The following is an 18,118-nucleotide window of genomic DNA, read 5'->3' as shown; positions in this document are numbered from 1 at the left end:
TCAACACTTACCGGATGGTAAAGACACTGGTTCCGTCGTGGGGTGATGCGATAGCGATTCTCCAGGGTAGGAGAACGCCGCTGGTAGTGGAGAATAGGGCCCACTGCCAGCCCCGGTGTAAGACGAATTTGATGGAGGATACCAGTCCGTGGTCCCGGTGCTGGTATCTGAAACGAAGCAATGAAAAAGGAACTGTTAGTCCCAATGGTTGAGTGAACTGTGACTGCTGGGGCTGACAGATCATGCGACCTTCTTCGAAGTAGGAAAAAAGTTTGATTCCACGATTCGCGGCTATGATACTACTCGCGAAATTCCACGATTTTCAGCCTCCCATAATTTCATGGAATCTGGCTCCCCGCTCAAGCTTTCGAAAACTACAAACTCGAGGTCATTATACGAAGGGGAATCAATATATGGATAATCTGCGTTTCCACGTTTAACGATCATCGAGAGATTTGTCATCGCGTTAGGCGCATCCGGAACAGCTACTCGAGTGGGTGTGCGTCTGTGTATCTGAGATTGAATTTCTCCGTTCTCTTCATCATCGAGTCATTTGCCCCGAGTCGGATGTAACCAAATTGCGTAACGATATAGCGGGATTCTCGAAGTCTCGCAAGTCGGTACGGATGTGATGATGGGCAGCTGGTAGGCCTAAACCAATTCATGGATTTCCGAGGATTTCTTACTCATACCGCTTATGCGTATAGTCAGACGCACACGTACTCAGGCACACAATGATCACCATGGCATGGCGTCGTGAAATTGTGCCCGAGGTACTCAGACGTTCCATCGAGAAACCTTAGCGTTTTCTCCCACTTCACATCACGCCACTCCACGTCCGGCCCGAGGCCCAGTTAGGCACGTCACTTTTACTGCTTAAACGGGAACTTTCGTTATAATATTCAGGGTTATTTCCATGTAAATTTTTCCCTCATCAATATACTACGCAACGGTAGATATACTTGTGTAAATGATTCGATACTTTTTTTTATCGTACAAATTTCCAAATCGTTAATTAACGTGTCTATCCAGATTTGTGGCTAACACGAGTGCGTTATTTCCCATTAGGCTCTATACGACAAACTGGTCCATGGCGTTAGTATACGAATCGTGGACGAGTGTCTGGCTAATAGGCAGCATTTTTACTGACGGGTCTCTCCCTCCTCCTCTCTCTGTCCCTAATTTGTGTCATTAACGAGTAACGCTGACATATTAATTAGCTTAAACTCGGTGATTCACGCGGGGCGATATATGGACCGAGACTAGAATATGCATATCATGGAACTGTGAATGTGAAGACGTCATATAGGTGTGTATACCTTAGGCGTTGCGTGCGTATTTACAACCAATGACATCACACTGTGCGAAATGGAAGTAAATACGCACACGTAAAAGCATACTCGAGAATTACGATTGGTGTAGATAAAACGTCGTAGAATATGTGTATTTTCTTGCTAGTCTGTCCTTGGCCATGTTTCGTGGCACAAAAATAATATTTTAATCAAACAGGTTGCAGGCTAAACAAGGACATGAATCAAATCACACTTCTCCTTTCCTTCCTCGCCTCCTAGAACCATCGTTACCCGAAATACTTGATCCATTGTCGTTGTCCGAGTGGATATAATGTCAAAGTTCGCCGGAGCAGCTGCACACGCCTGTCTACGTACACCTTTATTGTTCGTCGCATGATTTCGATTCGTCACTGCTTAAGTGCAGATCTCGTTAACACAATGGAGAAGAGGTGAATAAATGTTCGCGAAGTTACGTTGCGAGGAGACAAGATATACCAAAGTTGGCCATGACCAATCACTTCAAGTGTCAAATCACTGTCAGAAATCTTCTCAACAAATTCAGCTCAATTACACATCGCCGATGGATCGATGTTGAAAATCCATCGATCACTAATGATCACCGACAACGTTACTCGATTGACGTTTAAAAGCGCCTTTCAAAAATTACACGGAACCAGGCATCTGATATTAAGTCGAGTTTTCTTTCTTCGAAAGAGAAGTGTAAGCAAAAACTGCTTGACAATGTTTTGAACGAGCTTTAAACTTTTTCTTTTTTTTTCTATGGCTTCTACGCTCCGCGGTATTGTCGTCTCCGTGGAATCGGGGGCCGCAAGGTGTTTAATTAATACCACTGGTGTATAATGCAAGACATTGAATATTCCCACCTCGTCGATCGCAAATCGATCGTGCCAATGCTTCGCCGCCTGCGCATGCTATTGATATTTGAATCATGAATGGGTCAAAGCGGGGAAACCCCAACAAATAGTCACGTATGCCTTCGTACGATCGCTCGGCTAGTATAAGCTTCTCTCTCGCCAAATGACCTGCACTTTCACTATTTCGTAACACGAAATTATCGTCTAGACAAGGTCATTAGCCAAGATCTCCTCGTGTGGAAACGGAAATTTTTTACGGTGTGAGTGTGAATTTTTTCCCGGCTGGCTGGCTAGATTGATTCCGTCACCTAAACGACTTCGTCCTTTCAAAGTTTCAATGGATTCCCGCCTCGGCGAGTTCTCTTCTTCGTCGACGAATCACTGCGTGGGTTTCCTGCGTCGCCTAAAGCGTCCGGGCTTCCCGCAGGGTTTGGACTGACGCGTCGTCGCCTGGAATTGGCCTACGAGCCAATTCGACAATTACTTAACTACGAGACTGACGCATCGCCGGTCATTGCCTGAGGGAATCTCTTCGAACAACTCCGCATAAAAATACGGGTGAAAAACGAGTTTCTACTTGTGCAGGAATGATTTTGTCACGCATTTTACTCTGCCTGGAGACACGCGGTCATACGGTCACCTCTGGTTGAATATAATTCGTAAATAAAGCCAACCTTGCATAAACTGGATATCAAAGCGGGAAACCCACGACTATACTGGTGCCTGCGGGGACCGGCTTTAAACGACGGAATTGGAGCATTTATAAGCGTGATATTTGGGAGCTGAATAACTTTATCAATTAGTTGAAAGCCGTTTCACGGATGGACGATTTCGTGGCAAAAATAATATACAAATAAAAACGTGGTCTGATACGCACTCCAATTATGCTTTGGAGTAACATCGAGAGCACAATAACGTAAACGGTTGAATCATTTTCATCACCGTCAATTTTACACAACGAGGAAAACAACGACGTGACAATTTGCATGTATCAAGCTTATCGCGATTGCAGGAAATTCATGCGTTTAACGACCCGGAAGTCGCAATCGTGCTGTGAAAATCATGATAATATCCAGTTTTTATATTCAGTTTAAAACCGGTGCGAATTCCTTTGGCCGTTTGTTAGTCAGCTCGTACCGATTCCCCACGTATCTTTTTTTTCTCCAAGGAAGTTTATAGTTCGACATGATTCATCCGACATGGAATTAGCACTGCAGTGTCAATATAAACGAGATAAAGACGTCCATCCATTTCTGAGTGAGCGAAGGTCAACAAAAAACACTGCATCTGAATTACCATACCTGCAGCGCAGCTGGATTATAACAATAGAAGAAGATTCCAAAGATAGAAACAGTTGGTCATGCTTTTCCTTTATTCCTCGCTAATTGTCTCATTACGGAAATTTTTCACAGGGTAAAAATTATACCCCCAATATCCCGAAGGTTTTTCCCCTTTTTAATATCAGTTCATCTCAAGGCATCGTCTTCGTGGCTGTAGGTGAGGCTACAATATATTACGAAAGGGCGCGAGGCTCAAAAGGGCCGCTGAAAAAGCGTTCCAATTGTCCGAATCTAAACAGGTTCATATTGCCGCACAATTACCGGAACGGAAATAATAATTATGATCGTAAAAATAATAATAACGACAGTGATATAAGAAAAAGAAAAGAGAGTGAGAGAGAGAAGGGAGGAAAAAAATTCGAATAAAAGTAAGGGTGGAGCGAGAGCGAGCCATCTGTTAGATGATAGTCCACGAGTCCGGCCAAGTCCAAAGTTCGAATACTTCGAAGGCCTGCAAAGGGTCCTAAACGATTCTAATGACGGACTGAAGATTGCTATACGGCGGTAGGTAAGGGCTCAGCATCCACCTTCGGAGCTGTGAGTATTATACACACCGGCAGTGACGTACCGATGATGGTTATAATTCCTCGAAACCTTGTTGCACAAGAAGACAGGGGCTGAAGGTTCACTTCTGGGTTTAGGAAAGTTTCCAATTCTCAATGACGCTATATTATATTAGTAATAACCGATGAAGAAGTTGGCAGTCTCCATTCACTCAAGGTTTTTTTACGCTAAGTTGCGGGAATCCAGAATCGATATTACTCAAAGGTGGGTAAGTTCCACGTGCTTGCGTATAAACCGCAATCCACGTGAAACGATCCTGATTAATATTCCCGACCGCGGCGTATTTTTTTTTTTTTCTAATTTACGAAATAGCAATCTTCACTTTCATTCCCAAATCATTTGCGATTGTTTTAGATTTGAAAAAGTTCACCAGAACTATCTTTCGGTACGTGCAGTTCGAATGGAGAAAAGTAAGATCGGATTGAAAAAAGGAGCGGTTAATAAAAACGTGAAAAATGATACCGCACTGGTGCGAAGTGTACAAGCAAGCTACTGTTCGATAAACCGCAAATGAATTTTCATGGAGATACAGCCTGCGACCGAGTTTCCTAGACCTTTCAGATTATATATTATAAATATAACTGCATCGTTGGGCCGTTTGGCCGGCCAGAAAGAGAAAGAATAGTTTTTGTATTTCCTCTTTTTCCTCTCCCCGCCTCTCGTTATGCGCGGTTTTCAAGGTGTTTACTACCGTTGTGGGTGTGAAACCACACTGAGGTTTTGGTGCTTAGGTTCCGAGCAGTCATCTACTTAGCTGACCGAGGATGTAAGACGGTAACCGGGTGATCATTTCTTCCTGCAGACCGGCAACCTCAGAGTCATTGTAACAATTTTGTCATTGGTCGTGTTTTCGAAATCGTTCGCGTAACGATTCCCCATTCATCTGTGAATCCTGAAGTGTGCGTTTATTTTCGCCGAAGAATCACACTTCGCGAAACGGTCCTGGAATCTTTTGTGGTTTTCAACGCCTACAGGATTTTTTGCTATGCGGTACGGAATGACGGGGCTGCGGTTTCCGAATTTAAGTAAACACCCGTTACCTTGCTCTACTGTTATTTACCCGTCTAATTACGGCTCGGAGATCGTAGACAGAATTATGACGATTAGGTATCAAAATGGAACAGAAGAAAATGGCAAATATTCGTTGGAGCCAGTCGGCATGATTCAATTTAGTTTAAAGTGAAAAAAAATATATATATATATACTCATTTCAAATCTCTTTTGCTTTACATGATTATTATACAAGTGTAATGTTTTAAAAACATGTATAGTTTTTTATAAAAGAAACAGCGTGATTCGATCGAAAAATTTGTATAATATCAATGATAGATTTTTTTATTTCTCCCATGATATTATTCACCATTAAGATTCTCCTCTCGTTTTCTTTATGCCAAGGTGTACACCAGGCACTCCCGGCTCGTTCTCTCGATAGACACATTATCCTTGGCAGGATACTTGATGAAAATAAAATGAAGAGCGGAAAAAAGGAGAAAAAAGGCAATTCGAAGAAGAAAAGAATAATAAAAAATTGGAAAAAAAAGGAAAATAAAAAATCAGTGTAAGCGATACGCGCGAGCAGCGATCGAGGCGCGAGAAGAAGTCGAACGAGGGAGAGACGAGCTTGGGAGAGGAGAGGCTCGAGAGGTTGCCAGTTTCCTGCGTCAGTGTCTGCGTAAGACTTCGCTCCGCATGCGTACGGGACGCAATATCAACTTACGTTATACAAGACGTTGCCGTGCGTCCCTCGAGTCGCGGTGGGAACCGAAGCCGTATCGAGCCAACCGATCTCAAAACTTGTAACAATTTTTTTCACTCCCTATGCGATCTTCAGGAATATATACGCAGGTTGGTATGCACGTGGTATACACATGCATAGAAGGACGTGTTGTCGCCTCGATTGGTGCTTTCGGGATCACCTTTGGAAGTACCGAGGCGGCGGATACGCGTGTCGAAAAATCGTAACTATATATATCGCGATTTTTTATATTGTTGCTACAACTTCCAAAAGCATTCCGATTTCTCTCAGATTTTTTTTACCCTTAAATTATGATATTTTGACAATGATTGCGAACAGAATTCAGAATATCCTAATAAAAATTGAAGTGGGCAGGCAAAAATGTAATTATTTTTATTGATTTATTAACTAATTAATAATTTTTACCTAGAACAAGAATGCTTAGAATGTTTTTTAGGGCTAGGAGAACGATATAAAAAATCACGGACCAAATCCACGAGGGTGAGGGTGAGACTCTAGTCGCATCGACATGGAACGTTCCATGTATATACATGTATACTAGCGTTATACACTTGCATCGATTTGTCGACGCAATGGGTTTCTACGAAAATCACGAGCTAGTATTATTACGCGATCAGTGAACTCGAAGGAACCTGTCAATATGCCAAATGCGAAGAAGATTGAGGGTAATTCGGAGCATCCTGTTCGTGCAGTCGGATGTTGCACTTGGGTTTTTTGTTTCACTGATTTAAATTTGCCCTCTATTTTTCGAATTCGATCTTGTCACTTGCCACGCCTGCCACGCAAGGACACAAAGGGTCCCTGCACCCTTCATCCTGCGGGTCGGTGCTGAAAACTCGTATTTCAATAAATGCCGATTTTCGAAAGTATAGTATAGTAATAAACCGCATCGGTGAACGAAAGACAAGGGAAAAAAAATAAGCAAAGAAACTTTTCTACTATTGGGACAAAGGTGCGCGACTTGCACGCACGTCCCGTAATTGCCTTCGTGACAATGGATTCGGTATCCGTCGTTGCACCATGGAAGCGAAAGAAACAACTGTTTGGACTCTTCTCCTTCCTTTCTTCCTCCATTTTTCTTCATCTTATTCTGTACCCGATCGTCCGTTTTTCCATTCTTTTTCGTTCTCTTTCTCCCCCTTCCGCTCTCTTTTTCCCCGGTATTTCAGAGCATGAATGAAGTTACCGGCATGAATGAAAGAGCGCGCGACAAGAGCCCGGAAGCTGTTGGACAGGGCTGCATGTACACTTGCCGTGAGGCGAGTGAGATGAATTAGAAGATTCCCTTCGGCCGCAAGTTACTCAAGCATTTTGTTTTTCAGTTGATTGCCTGATCCCCACAGCCGGTATACGCTTTATTCGAGGTACTTGATTGTTTTCGTAAACAGAAGTTCGGTACTCGTGAGACGATGAATTTTGTGCAGTTCTTCAACAGGTTCTTAGAACATATATACCTCTTCGCAAACCGTATTTTGGCAAAAAATCCAACAACTTGACGTGAGACAGAGGCTGGTTTACGAATTCTAAATCAGCGATGTACCTGGAACTCGAAATATTTTCGAACACAGTCTATGAAGGCGTTTCGTGTAGCGTCAACTAGAATTAAGCAATTAACAAAATTTCGAAAAAATGGGAACCTCGGATGAATCCCCGGATTTCCCGGGTATCTCAGTCCGTCACCGCTAATTGACTTTCGACACTCGTTGGTTCGTCATACGCCGCATCAGCTAGCCGAGTAGGCTCCAAGTTCCAACAACATCTCGTCGATTCTACGCTTTCAAAGACATCCCACGGGGAGGGGGAGGGAGGAGGGGGGGGGGGGGGGGAGGTTATTGCTCCATGGTTGATAATTAAAACGTCTTATAAATTGGTCCAGTCGTAGCTGGATTTCAGGATCTTTCTCCCTGGTGATTCGTGGTTGTAGGTGGGTGCTATTATAATACGCTGGAGAGTTATAGGGCAGAACAGATGTTCCGTCGTAAAAGTTAGCGATGCCCACTAATCAGCAATATCCCGTGCAGACGCGTTACCGATCCGCACCCACGACCTCAGCGCACTCTTTTCCAGGCTTGGGGGGATCGGCGGCGGAGGAACGAGTCCTAGAATAGACGACGAGGAGTCCTTCGGTAATTTGACAGAAAACCCTGGTCCCGTGGAGGGTGCGCCCTCTTATTAGCGGACCCGCTGTCGCCTAGGTGGGCTCCAGGTATACCTGCTGGTCCCGGAACCAGCGCTCCTCGAGTGGGTCCCAATTTCTAGATCCAATTAGTTCGGCAAACATGCCGCCGGGCCGCGGCATCGCGGTTTTTCATTCGTCCTTCACGCGAGCTGGTAGTGTCGATATCTGTCTAATTCTCGGTATTTGACAGCCGCTCGGCAAGAAGTGATAATTTATAACCGTTCTACGGATGGTCCACCCGTTGAACATAGACTATGAAACTCGATTAAGTCAGTCGTCTAAGAAACCGTTTGAGTGGATGCGACTCGGCAGCGAGGCAAAAAATGGGTGGCCAAACGGGGGATCCGATGGAGTAGAGACTAGGGAACGAATCGACAGTAGGGGAGAAAAAAGAGAAGAATCTACGAGTCATAAACGGCTCATTAATTTCGCGTTAATCCTTACGGACCGGTTTGGCCTCCAGTCAGTTTCGTACAAAAGTGATCGTTTCTTCCTCGCGTTTAATCTCGATCTGTGCGGCACGTTTCATCTGTTTCATTTCTTCTTCCATCTTGAATGCATTTCTTGTCGCTAATCCTGTAAGCGTAGGATAGGTACACGAGGTACAAGATGTGAGGATCCGCTTAGAGCACCCAAAACCTCGTTCTTGGGACGTTGATTTAATCCGTGGTGATTTTTATTTTAAATTTTTATCCAGAAAACTGTTTTGCCATTAGTTCTCGATTTCCAACGTAGCTGTGATCCAGAAATTAATAGAAATAAAAGAAGGATTGCTCTGCTTTCTAGCACTTCATTGTGATCATTTTCCATAGGACCTGTTGATCCAATGATGATCCAAGAAGCAATTGAAATATTTGCAGGCTTTACGTCCAATCTTCTCGACACAGCACATTTCCTTCCATACCTATAATACTTGCCACACTTGCCTTCGCTTCGTTGTACCTTGTTACTTTCCAATCATTAATCAGGTCATCAATAACAAATATAATCATGGATTCTTGCGAAGAAAATATGCCTCTATAAAAGGACATATCATTTCTACTTTTGTGTTTGAAACTCTGATAGAAGCTTCCGATCCTCTTTTCCCTGGAACCCATCTTCACTCCGAGGTGAATTATCGATAGAATCAACGGAGTTATGTTCCTCAGCCAACGTTCTACTGACTACTATATACAGACATTAACGGCGCGTCGAATCATCAGGACGTTCAATCGAGTCCAAGTCTCCCGGTGCAGATCGGAGGAAAAGGTACGTGGTCCACGGTTGAGGGCGCAGAACTGTGGCTCTCGTTGATCTTACGATCCCTTGGTTATTTCAAGCGGCAGAAGAGAGAGAGAAAGACTTCGGTCCATTTATTGAGGAAGTGAACTGTTCTTAGCTTCTGGGAAATGCTTCATTCACTCATGACTGGCTAGCCTGGTCTTTAAGCCTGCAATTGCGGCAGCTTATAATGTAGACTGTACAACACTGGCCTGAGACACACGTTTCAATTGTATCAAATTTACACACGTCCCAATTGCGATACACGTCAGCAGTTGAATGATGTTCCATGGCTACTTCTAACTCAGAGATAGCATTGAAATAAGGTTGAGAACGACAGCAACAGCAACAACAACAACACCTTGACCACTTGCCACAAACCGCACGAAAATTTTTTATGCTGGGTTTTAATAAGGATTGTCCATCGACTGGAAGTTTTTGGGAATTGTGCAACTGCACATGCATGCTGCACTTGTAGCAGCTCTTGGGATATTTTTATACGTAGCATAGGTGTGAGCACGGTTATTCTCTTCGGGGTTTCGATATTTTTTCCGTGTTTTTGACGCCAATCCACCAACGTCATCGTCACCGGTGGATGGCAGTGGTCCAGGCGTTGGTTTGTTTCCTTGTACTATTTAGAGCTGCGTGTGGGTATAATAATTGCGGGAGCAAAACGCAACGCGGAAAGGACAGCATCGCTATGTCCCGAGACGTAGAAGTCAAAGTTTATTTCAACGGTAAAAATTCCAAGCATACGTTTGGACATACGTTGATTTATAGAAAACTCGTTTCAGCTGCTGTATGTTTTTTTGAAAATTTTTTCTTACTACAGCAATTTCTTCCTCGTCTATGTCGATGTTAATATACTCTTCCAACTCTTCCAGAAAACGATTATTTTATTATGTATGACGCTTTTTCTCGGGGATGAATGACATTTATAAGGAAATTTCCTCTCCGCTAGGAATTCCTATTAATACAGTCAAGTGCGGCATCCCGAACGGTGTAATCGAGAATCTCAAAGCAGGTATGAGGAGATTGCCCAAATTTTGCAGTGATTAAAATTGGATCTAACGAATTCCGAAAATCTAAAAATTGTTCTAATCATTTCAAACAGCAATTCGCGACTTTCCCTGTCTGTAATATCATCACGTACCGCTAGCCAAACGGAGGAAAAAGGTGAGAAGAAATACTCAATTAACACCGGGATCGAACCAGGCTGGGTAACCACCACGGTTGAAAGCAATCGTGAAGTGTAAAAAATTTATTGATTAGCAAAGAAGCAATTGGTAAGTTTGTTCCATTCACCTGTCTCGATAGGCGATTAGAGGAATCATCTCAAGAGGTATAATCAGACATGAATGACGATAACTGTGAAGGCTACAGAGATTCAGGAAGATAATGAAGACCTCGCGAGTGAGAAGATCATCCGCGCAACAGTGAGAGTAGGTATAACAGGTTTTTTCTCGACAAAGATGTCGAGAAGGAATTACCGGGAAGTGTGACGCCATCAGAATGCCAGGCATTCCCGGTACGATCCATATATATTTGTCAATAGGGAAACGCAAACAAGATGAAATAAAGATGAAACGATTAAAAAAGGAGCAACAGACGCCCGAATTCGATACTATTAACGAGTGTTAAACAGAGGCGACTGTTTGTCTGTAAGTATTATTACGTCATAATTAAACTGGATAATCAGGTTTTTGAATCACTAAATTCGCATTTCGATTCGCCGATCACACCTCGCGTAGACAATGTTCTGAAATTGATATATCTTGCCTCCTGGTCGGAATATTTCAAGGTCCGTGGGTCAAGAGCATGCGTATAACGGTGCCGAAGATTCTTATTCCAGGACATTATTTTTGTCGCTGTATCGATTTTAACATATTACAAGTGAGTGGTCGCGGAAAAAGTTCCATTTATATATAATATATACATATATATATATATGCCGGGAAAGTTACATCACGATTGAAGTTTACAGGCTATACTGACGCCATGCCGATGCAGGATGACCAACATGACAAGTTTCGGCTGGAATAATTGCTCCTCGAGGTGTAAAATTAATTGTGCACTGTCGGTAGCTGAGTCACGTTCAATGGCCGCATAATTCCATGGTGTGATTAACCGTCTCAATCACCGTAGGGTAAAGTCAACTCTACACAGTTTATTGGTGGTAAACATAAGCCTGAAACCGCGAGTTCCGAGGACGACCGCCAGGCGCGCCGCAGTTCTTGGCTCTCTCGCGAGAGAAGGATCATCGGCTAAATCGGTTATCATAAGTATTATCCATCTCTTTTATCGTGATTGAGGTCATCGGAGGGTTGAATTTCCGGGGATCTAGCCACGTGACAAGTCGCATCGTCGCAATGGCTGCGATGATACGCGTTAATTCGTACCTGCAGACCCATAAGGTCGATCTTACGCGCGAGCGACGTGAGATGAATGAAAAATGAGATGAGTCAGTAGTAAAACCGGCCTGCGAACGCGTGTGCGGCCGTCTAGCGACCGTTACTGAGAAAACGTCACGGTTTGGTCTTCGGCTTCGTGTTTTTATACTGTCTCACAGCGTGTACACGCGTTACATGTCACATAAGTGTAACATAATGCACACGGCGGTCTGCGTTTGCTATGAAAATTGTCAGCGCAGCTCGAGGCGAGGCAAGGGAATTCGGCGAACTTTCAAATTTGTAGAAAATCAAGTAAATGAAATGAGGAATTAGCCTTTCACAATTTGTCAATTAGCCTTTATTGCAAGCGCATACGCACCGCGTGTATATGCGCATATAATATGACATAATGTATACAATATTTCAATTCTGAAACGCGGGGTTAATGTTAATTAACGATGGTTTGCATAGACCACATAATTATAAATATTTATTTTCCATTTCTGCGGTGACGCGCGTTTGCTCTTGTGAGTAGGTATGCAAATTGTCGAGACTTTTATTCAACGCGTATCGTACCGGACGTACGTAAGTAGATTGAGTTAAAGAAGCCGCGGGACGTTAAGCCTCAACCTATTAATGTCGGTATAGACTTACACACTTTAATGCTTACCCATACATGCGTGCGCGACGTTGCTAAGTATCTACTTCGAGTCCGAGACTCTCTTTACAATTTTGTTAAATTTATAATCTGTCGAAAAAAAAATTCAAACTTCTTTATTTTTCGTTCGCAGGCTACGCTGCAAGTATCAACACAGATCCATATTCATATGCGTGAGTAAAAGGTAGGAGAAAAAAATAAAATTACGACTTCGAACTCACAACTACGATGAGAATAGACGAGAATTTGTCTGCCAATTAATTACGCGATTATAATAAAAAATCAACATTATACCTAAAAGTAACTACTCTGCGAAAGCGTGATAATTAAATTTTATTGCAATCGCGTTTGCAGCATAGAGACGTCATTGAAGCCCGGGTGATAACTGAAAAGACGAAGAAAAAGACAAAACAAATATATCTCTCTAATAAAAAAGAGAGAAATGAGAGAACTGCCGAATCATCGCAATTGAAACGAGGAGAGCAGTCGTCTGCACGAGATTTTTCGGTCGCGACGAGAAAAAGAAAAGTTAAGGAAAAAAAAAGTGTCTTACGCGCCGGTATAATCTATACCACACACCAAGAGTGAATCAATCTTTCGTCGATTAACTAAGTCCTGTAATTTTTTCCTACCTTCTTTTACTTGGCATTTTTTCAAAAACTTTTTTACAATCTGTTTAATTTTTTACCCCTCGGTCACAGATCTTGTACACTTTTTGTTCCGGTCCAGTGTTTCGGTAGGTTACAGTCATTCTTAGGATCTGCCTTGTTGCATTGTGCTCCCGGAGGTTGACCACTTTCTCGTAGAGTTTGCATCACATCTTGCACGATTTCTTAATCCGAGTAAATCAATACAACGTTTAATTAGCCATCCCAATATTGTATATTTGTACAAAGAATTGGTTTGCAATACAGCAGCTGTTCGCTTTATACTTATAATGGAGTCGGTTCTTGATCCGTGTGATTTTCATCACGTATACATTTATCGATCGCAAAAATTTTCACATTCCTCATCGATACACAACGCTTTTTACTTCGTCAGACAGCGAGCTGTGGGTGAAACGTAGAGATATATATGTACTTATAATACATAAACGGAAACTCGTCTTAATTTCTCGCTTCGAAGTCTCACGTCTCGCGACGTGGAACGTTCAAGACAGAAGCAAAGTGAAGTTGCTTCTCCCGCTACCTTTAACTTCATGGTTTATTTACTTTTATTAGTTTATTTTTCCCGAACACGTATTCGCTGACGCGTGACCGACCATTGGGACTCAGATTCCGCTGCAGCGGTCTCATCTCTCTCTCTCTCTCTCTCTCTCTTTCTCTCTTTCTCTCTCTCCGTATTTTTTCCTCGTCGATCCGAGATTCTCATATTATATTGTCTTCGCCTTTTCCAAAGCGCAGTAAATAAATCTGATGGGTATTTTACCCACCATTTCGGAATAGGTACCAAAAATATGTTTCGTGCTTGTATATATATATATATATACAGAATCACGAAAGAACCGATCGCGAGATTTTAATTATCTTCACGCCACGGTGAGTCTTGATGAATAAAAATTTTCCCCGAATCATTTATACGAAACGAAATATACAGTCGGTCAAAAGTATTGTGCCACTATGAACCATTGAATCACGGATATAATTGAGGTAAAAGTTATTACCTCCTTTTTAAGAATCCAAAAGTAATTGAACACAGTAATAAGTTAAACGGATTAAAGTGAGAGGCTGCAGCATATTCATTTCACATTATATTTCAAGTATAATTTCATAGAAAATTCTCAAAATCATTTTAACGACTTCGATTAATATCATCTGCAGATTTTACTCGCCAAATTAATCTCGTACTTGCATCTTCCATCCTCGTATAACCCAATGCATTGACTTCGGTCTGAAATTCCGCACATCTTTAAGATTAGATAAAAACGCCGATCGCAGGACCGCAAGAGGTTCGAAGACGAGAATAATAATGAAAAAAAAAGATTTAATAAACATTGGGAGGGGATGAAAGGGGGGCAAAGTTAATTCGTACGATACACATACGTATTTATATGTGTATATTGTATATAACGTAAAATGAGCAGGAAGCCGTTCGTAACGATTGCTCGATAGGCAACCTGTTGTCTTCTCGTTCCTCACGCGCCCCGAGGCATCCCGATGTAACCTGGAGGAAGCGTCTCCGGGTGAAGGTGTTGGCGCATAGACGTCGAGTCGGCGATAAACGCAGACACTCGCGTCGAGGTGGGTATAAACTTTGGTGCTTCGGTGTAGGCCGCGGATGTATCGCCCTCCTCCCCCTCCCCCTCATCCTCATCCTCATCCTTATCCCCATCTCCTCTCCAACCCCGACGATTACGACCAGGTGCGCCAGATCGAACGCGTATCATGTTCGACATATCGAGCATGGAATTTGCCGATAAAAAATTATATTGAAAAATTGATCACATGCCAGATTATTCTCAACTTAAAGGAATTATATCTGCAGCTCGAGTCGATATATGTTTTCTACAGGCATACCTCAGGCATGGTATATTGCCCGATTATAATATATATATATATATATATATATATCATGTAGTATACCATATATATTGCAAGTATCCAGGTAACGTGACGTATTATATATGTATAATATGTATACTCGTTTATTTTCGGTTTATGGAATCATTCCCCGAGTTTTTTACTTTTTCCTTATTTCTCTTTTTCTTTCCGTGTAGCAAAAACTCGCACAGACATATACGAAATTCGCGGAATCATTGTATTTCTAACGTAATTTCTGTAAGGTTAACAGAAAAAAAGAAATAAAAAATAATAAAAAAAAAAAAAAAAAAAACAATTAAAGAAAGAAAGAGAGAAAAAATTAAACGAACGAATAAACGGATACAAAAATTCTACCGAAGGCTAAAAGGACTGCTCCCGGTTACGATCGGGGACCGGAAGTGATTGAATGCCTCGCCTCGGGAATCGCATTCCCATACGATCATAACTTACATGTATATTATATACTGTAAGTCGAGATGGGAAATTACACCTTGAATCTGGCTGACGATTATTATTTATTTTCTGTGGTTCCTTGAAGCCAGAGAGGAAGAGAGAGAGAAAGTGAAAAAATAGCACGTACTACAGCAGACGGATTTGAAGGATGATGGCTTTGTATCTCCGCTCGATCGCTTGTTATCATGTAACGAAAATTAAATTAGGCAGAGAAAAATAGAGGTAAGGCATAAGAAACGGCGGGTAACGATCCTCGCGCAATCGTCTGGAACCTATACCGTGGGAAAAACTAAAAACTAAATCAAACTCGCCTCAAGTCGACACGACTCGAATCAATTCCTCGAGTCTTAATTCTCGGACGGTGATTGCAGGATTTGGATAGAAACGGAAGAAAGAGGACAGCTATGAGGCAGAAAACGGAGGACGGAGGAAAAGCCTCCGTCAGGGACGATGATCTCGCTTTTTGTCACTCCCTATTCCATCATCAAGTTCTGCCGAGCAATTATCGTTACATTACAGAACGGTGCTTAAAATTCGACGCCCTCGTCAATTCGACACCCTTAATTTCCCGAGATCGATTCTTAAATCTATCGATCAACGCACAACGCGTATCTAACTACTTAATTATTATTGTAAGGCTTATGTATAAGGTATATGACTTTTAGTAAGCTTTATATCTATACGGAAGTGCTACTTTTACTTGTATATTATTTTCTGAGGTTTCCTGACTCGTCGTACGTTGAGTATAAGACATAAACATGGAACGTCAGAGAAGGAGACACACATATATGCATAAAAATTGAATTATTATTAAAAGAAAAGGGAAAAAAAAAGACAACGTCGAAGAAAAAGTGTAGAAAATAATAACAATACGAAATTGTTACGCAAGTTTATGGAAAGTCTTTATCGCGGTGTGGCTTAGCGGTTACACGCGAGTTTCCTTAAGTCCGTTTTCAAGAATATGCTGAGTGGTTGAATCCGAAGGATGTAGACCTCGACAGAAGATAAGAACGACGCGATAAACTTCGCTTAGCGCAGATTTCGAAACTTTCCTTTCAAAATCCTTATACGCATAATATATCCCTCTGGATTCTTTTATATATACGCGTGTATAAAATGTACGGAAAAAGTTTAAATATTCACTAGAAAATTAACTCGCAGTTCATTAGCAATGAGTTTGTTTTTTTTGTTGCTTTTTTTTGCTTTTTTGCGTCACACGATAGTTGGAAAATTCGCTTGTGTACAAAACGAAAACTATAAATATACGTAGGTACGCAGGGTGCAGATTCGAGGTGAGAAAAAAATTCGCGACAAGTTTGAAACGCGCTATCCCCATAAAAAGTATACCCATAGAAATAACGTTAATATGATTTCAGCCCTATTACATTTAAGCTTATACCGTTCTTGTACGTATCCCGTACACACTATATTCCAAATGAAAGACAACAGTGGGTAGAGAACTCAACGGTATAAGGCTAATGGATTTATGCGTTTAATTAACTTTCGCGGTTAGAACGTTTGTCATTTTATCCACCGTATACAGCTATTGTTTCATACAAGTTAGGGTAAAACTTTGCAGCTTGTTAACTTCCGCTCGCACGGAACTCACGGAGACGCGTTGTTTTTTTTTTTTTTTTGTTTTATTATTATTATTAATATTATTATTATTTTTTTTTTCATCTGCAAGAAGAAATACGGTGAACGTACACGTGGCTCCGCCTCGCTGTATAATCACGTAAATTCTGTACACTAGTCGCACAGATTTTCAATTGTGAGTGAAATCCGTATACCTATAGTAATATTGGAAAAAAATTAAAAATCGAACCTGGGAGTTTATCTTGGGACAGTATCGAGTTGAAAACCCCTGCCTTCCGGGCGTCGGTTTCTTAGGGGGCGTTTGTGAGGTAATTAGGGAAGTGTCACATACACTCCTATCGCTTCGCCCTTATAACTCCAGTTAGCCTTACAAAGGCGATGTATTCATTGGGCCGCCGGTTTCCTCGACTTATCGCGTTATATTTTCGGCATAGGTACTTGCACACTCCGCAGCCTTGTTTTTATTCTCTTTCCTTCGACCTCTGTTACGCCTAACCGATAGGATAATTAGCCTAGAGCGCGATTGCAGTAACGAGAGGTAAAATTTTATCTGCATACTTGATCTGAAGATTGAATGTATATAGCTCTACGCTTGCAAAACTTGGACACTGCAGGCCTTTGTTTGTAGCTAGAGCTGTAACAACGAGGGAGGAAAGTAAGAAAACAGCCTGCAGGGGGAAAGAATAATTTGAATTATTTTTGTAAAAATGCAGTTAAATCAGTAAAGTGCATTCCTGCAATGCAGCAGGAGCGAGTGCAGCGAGACAACAGCGGCTGGGAGAATTGAGCCTCGTATATACATATACACACATATATATATATATATATATATATATATATATATATATATGGGCTGTGACTGCAAGGAGCAAGGAGAAGTCATACCGACTGCAGTAGTAAAGTAGGCTGTGGCACGTGGGAATCGCGAAATTTTCCTCCCCCTTCGCCCCTTCACCCCTTCCGCACACGAGGCTTTTTAGCGCGGTAAGTAGCCGCATCTCGGTAAATAGGTAAACCGCTTCGCCACAGTACAACTTTGCTTGAGGGCATATATGCACGTTACATTAAGCCACCGTCTACACGTCCATGTATTATATGTATAAACACACACACACACACACACACACATCAACACACGTGCGCAGCTGTAGCAATAATCGTGAACACATGTGACGTTTCGAGCGCTTTTTATCCTGTATATCCACATGAATAAAT

General features: G+C 42.0%; 1 protein-coding gene across 4 annotated transcripts in view; it reads right to left on the bottom strand.

The window, feature by feature from the left end:
• LOC124416615 (protein lozenge-like) overlaps positions 1-18,118 on the bottom strand; it is a 37,780-nt gene that overhangs the window by 1,713 nt on the left and 17,949 nt on the right. For all 4 annotated transcript variants that reach the window (XM_046897845.1, XM_046897847.1, XM_046897848.1 and 1 more), the window contains exon 5: positions 12-167. In XM_046897845.1, coding sequence (XP_046753801.1) covers positions 12-167 — 156 coding nt within the window. The remainder of the gene's footprint in view (positions 1-11; positions 168-18,118) is intronic.

The sequence above is a fragment of the Diprion similis genome, chromosome 2, assembly GCF_021155765.1.
Source record: "Diprion similis isolate iyDipSimi1 chromosome 2, iyDipSimi1.1, whole genome shotgun sequence".
Taxonomy (NCBI): domain Eukaryota; kingdom Metazoa; phylum Arthropoda; class Insecta; order Hymenoptera; family Diprionidae; genus Diprion; species Diprion similis.
Note: the sequence above shows the minus strand (reverse complement) of the source record. Positions and strands in the feature narration are given on the sequence as shown.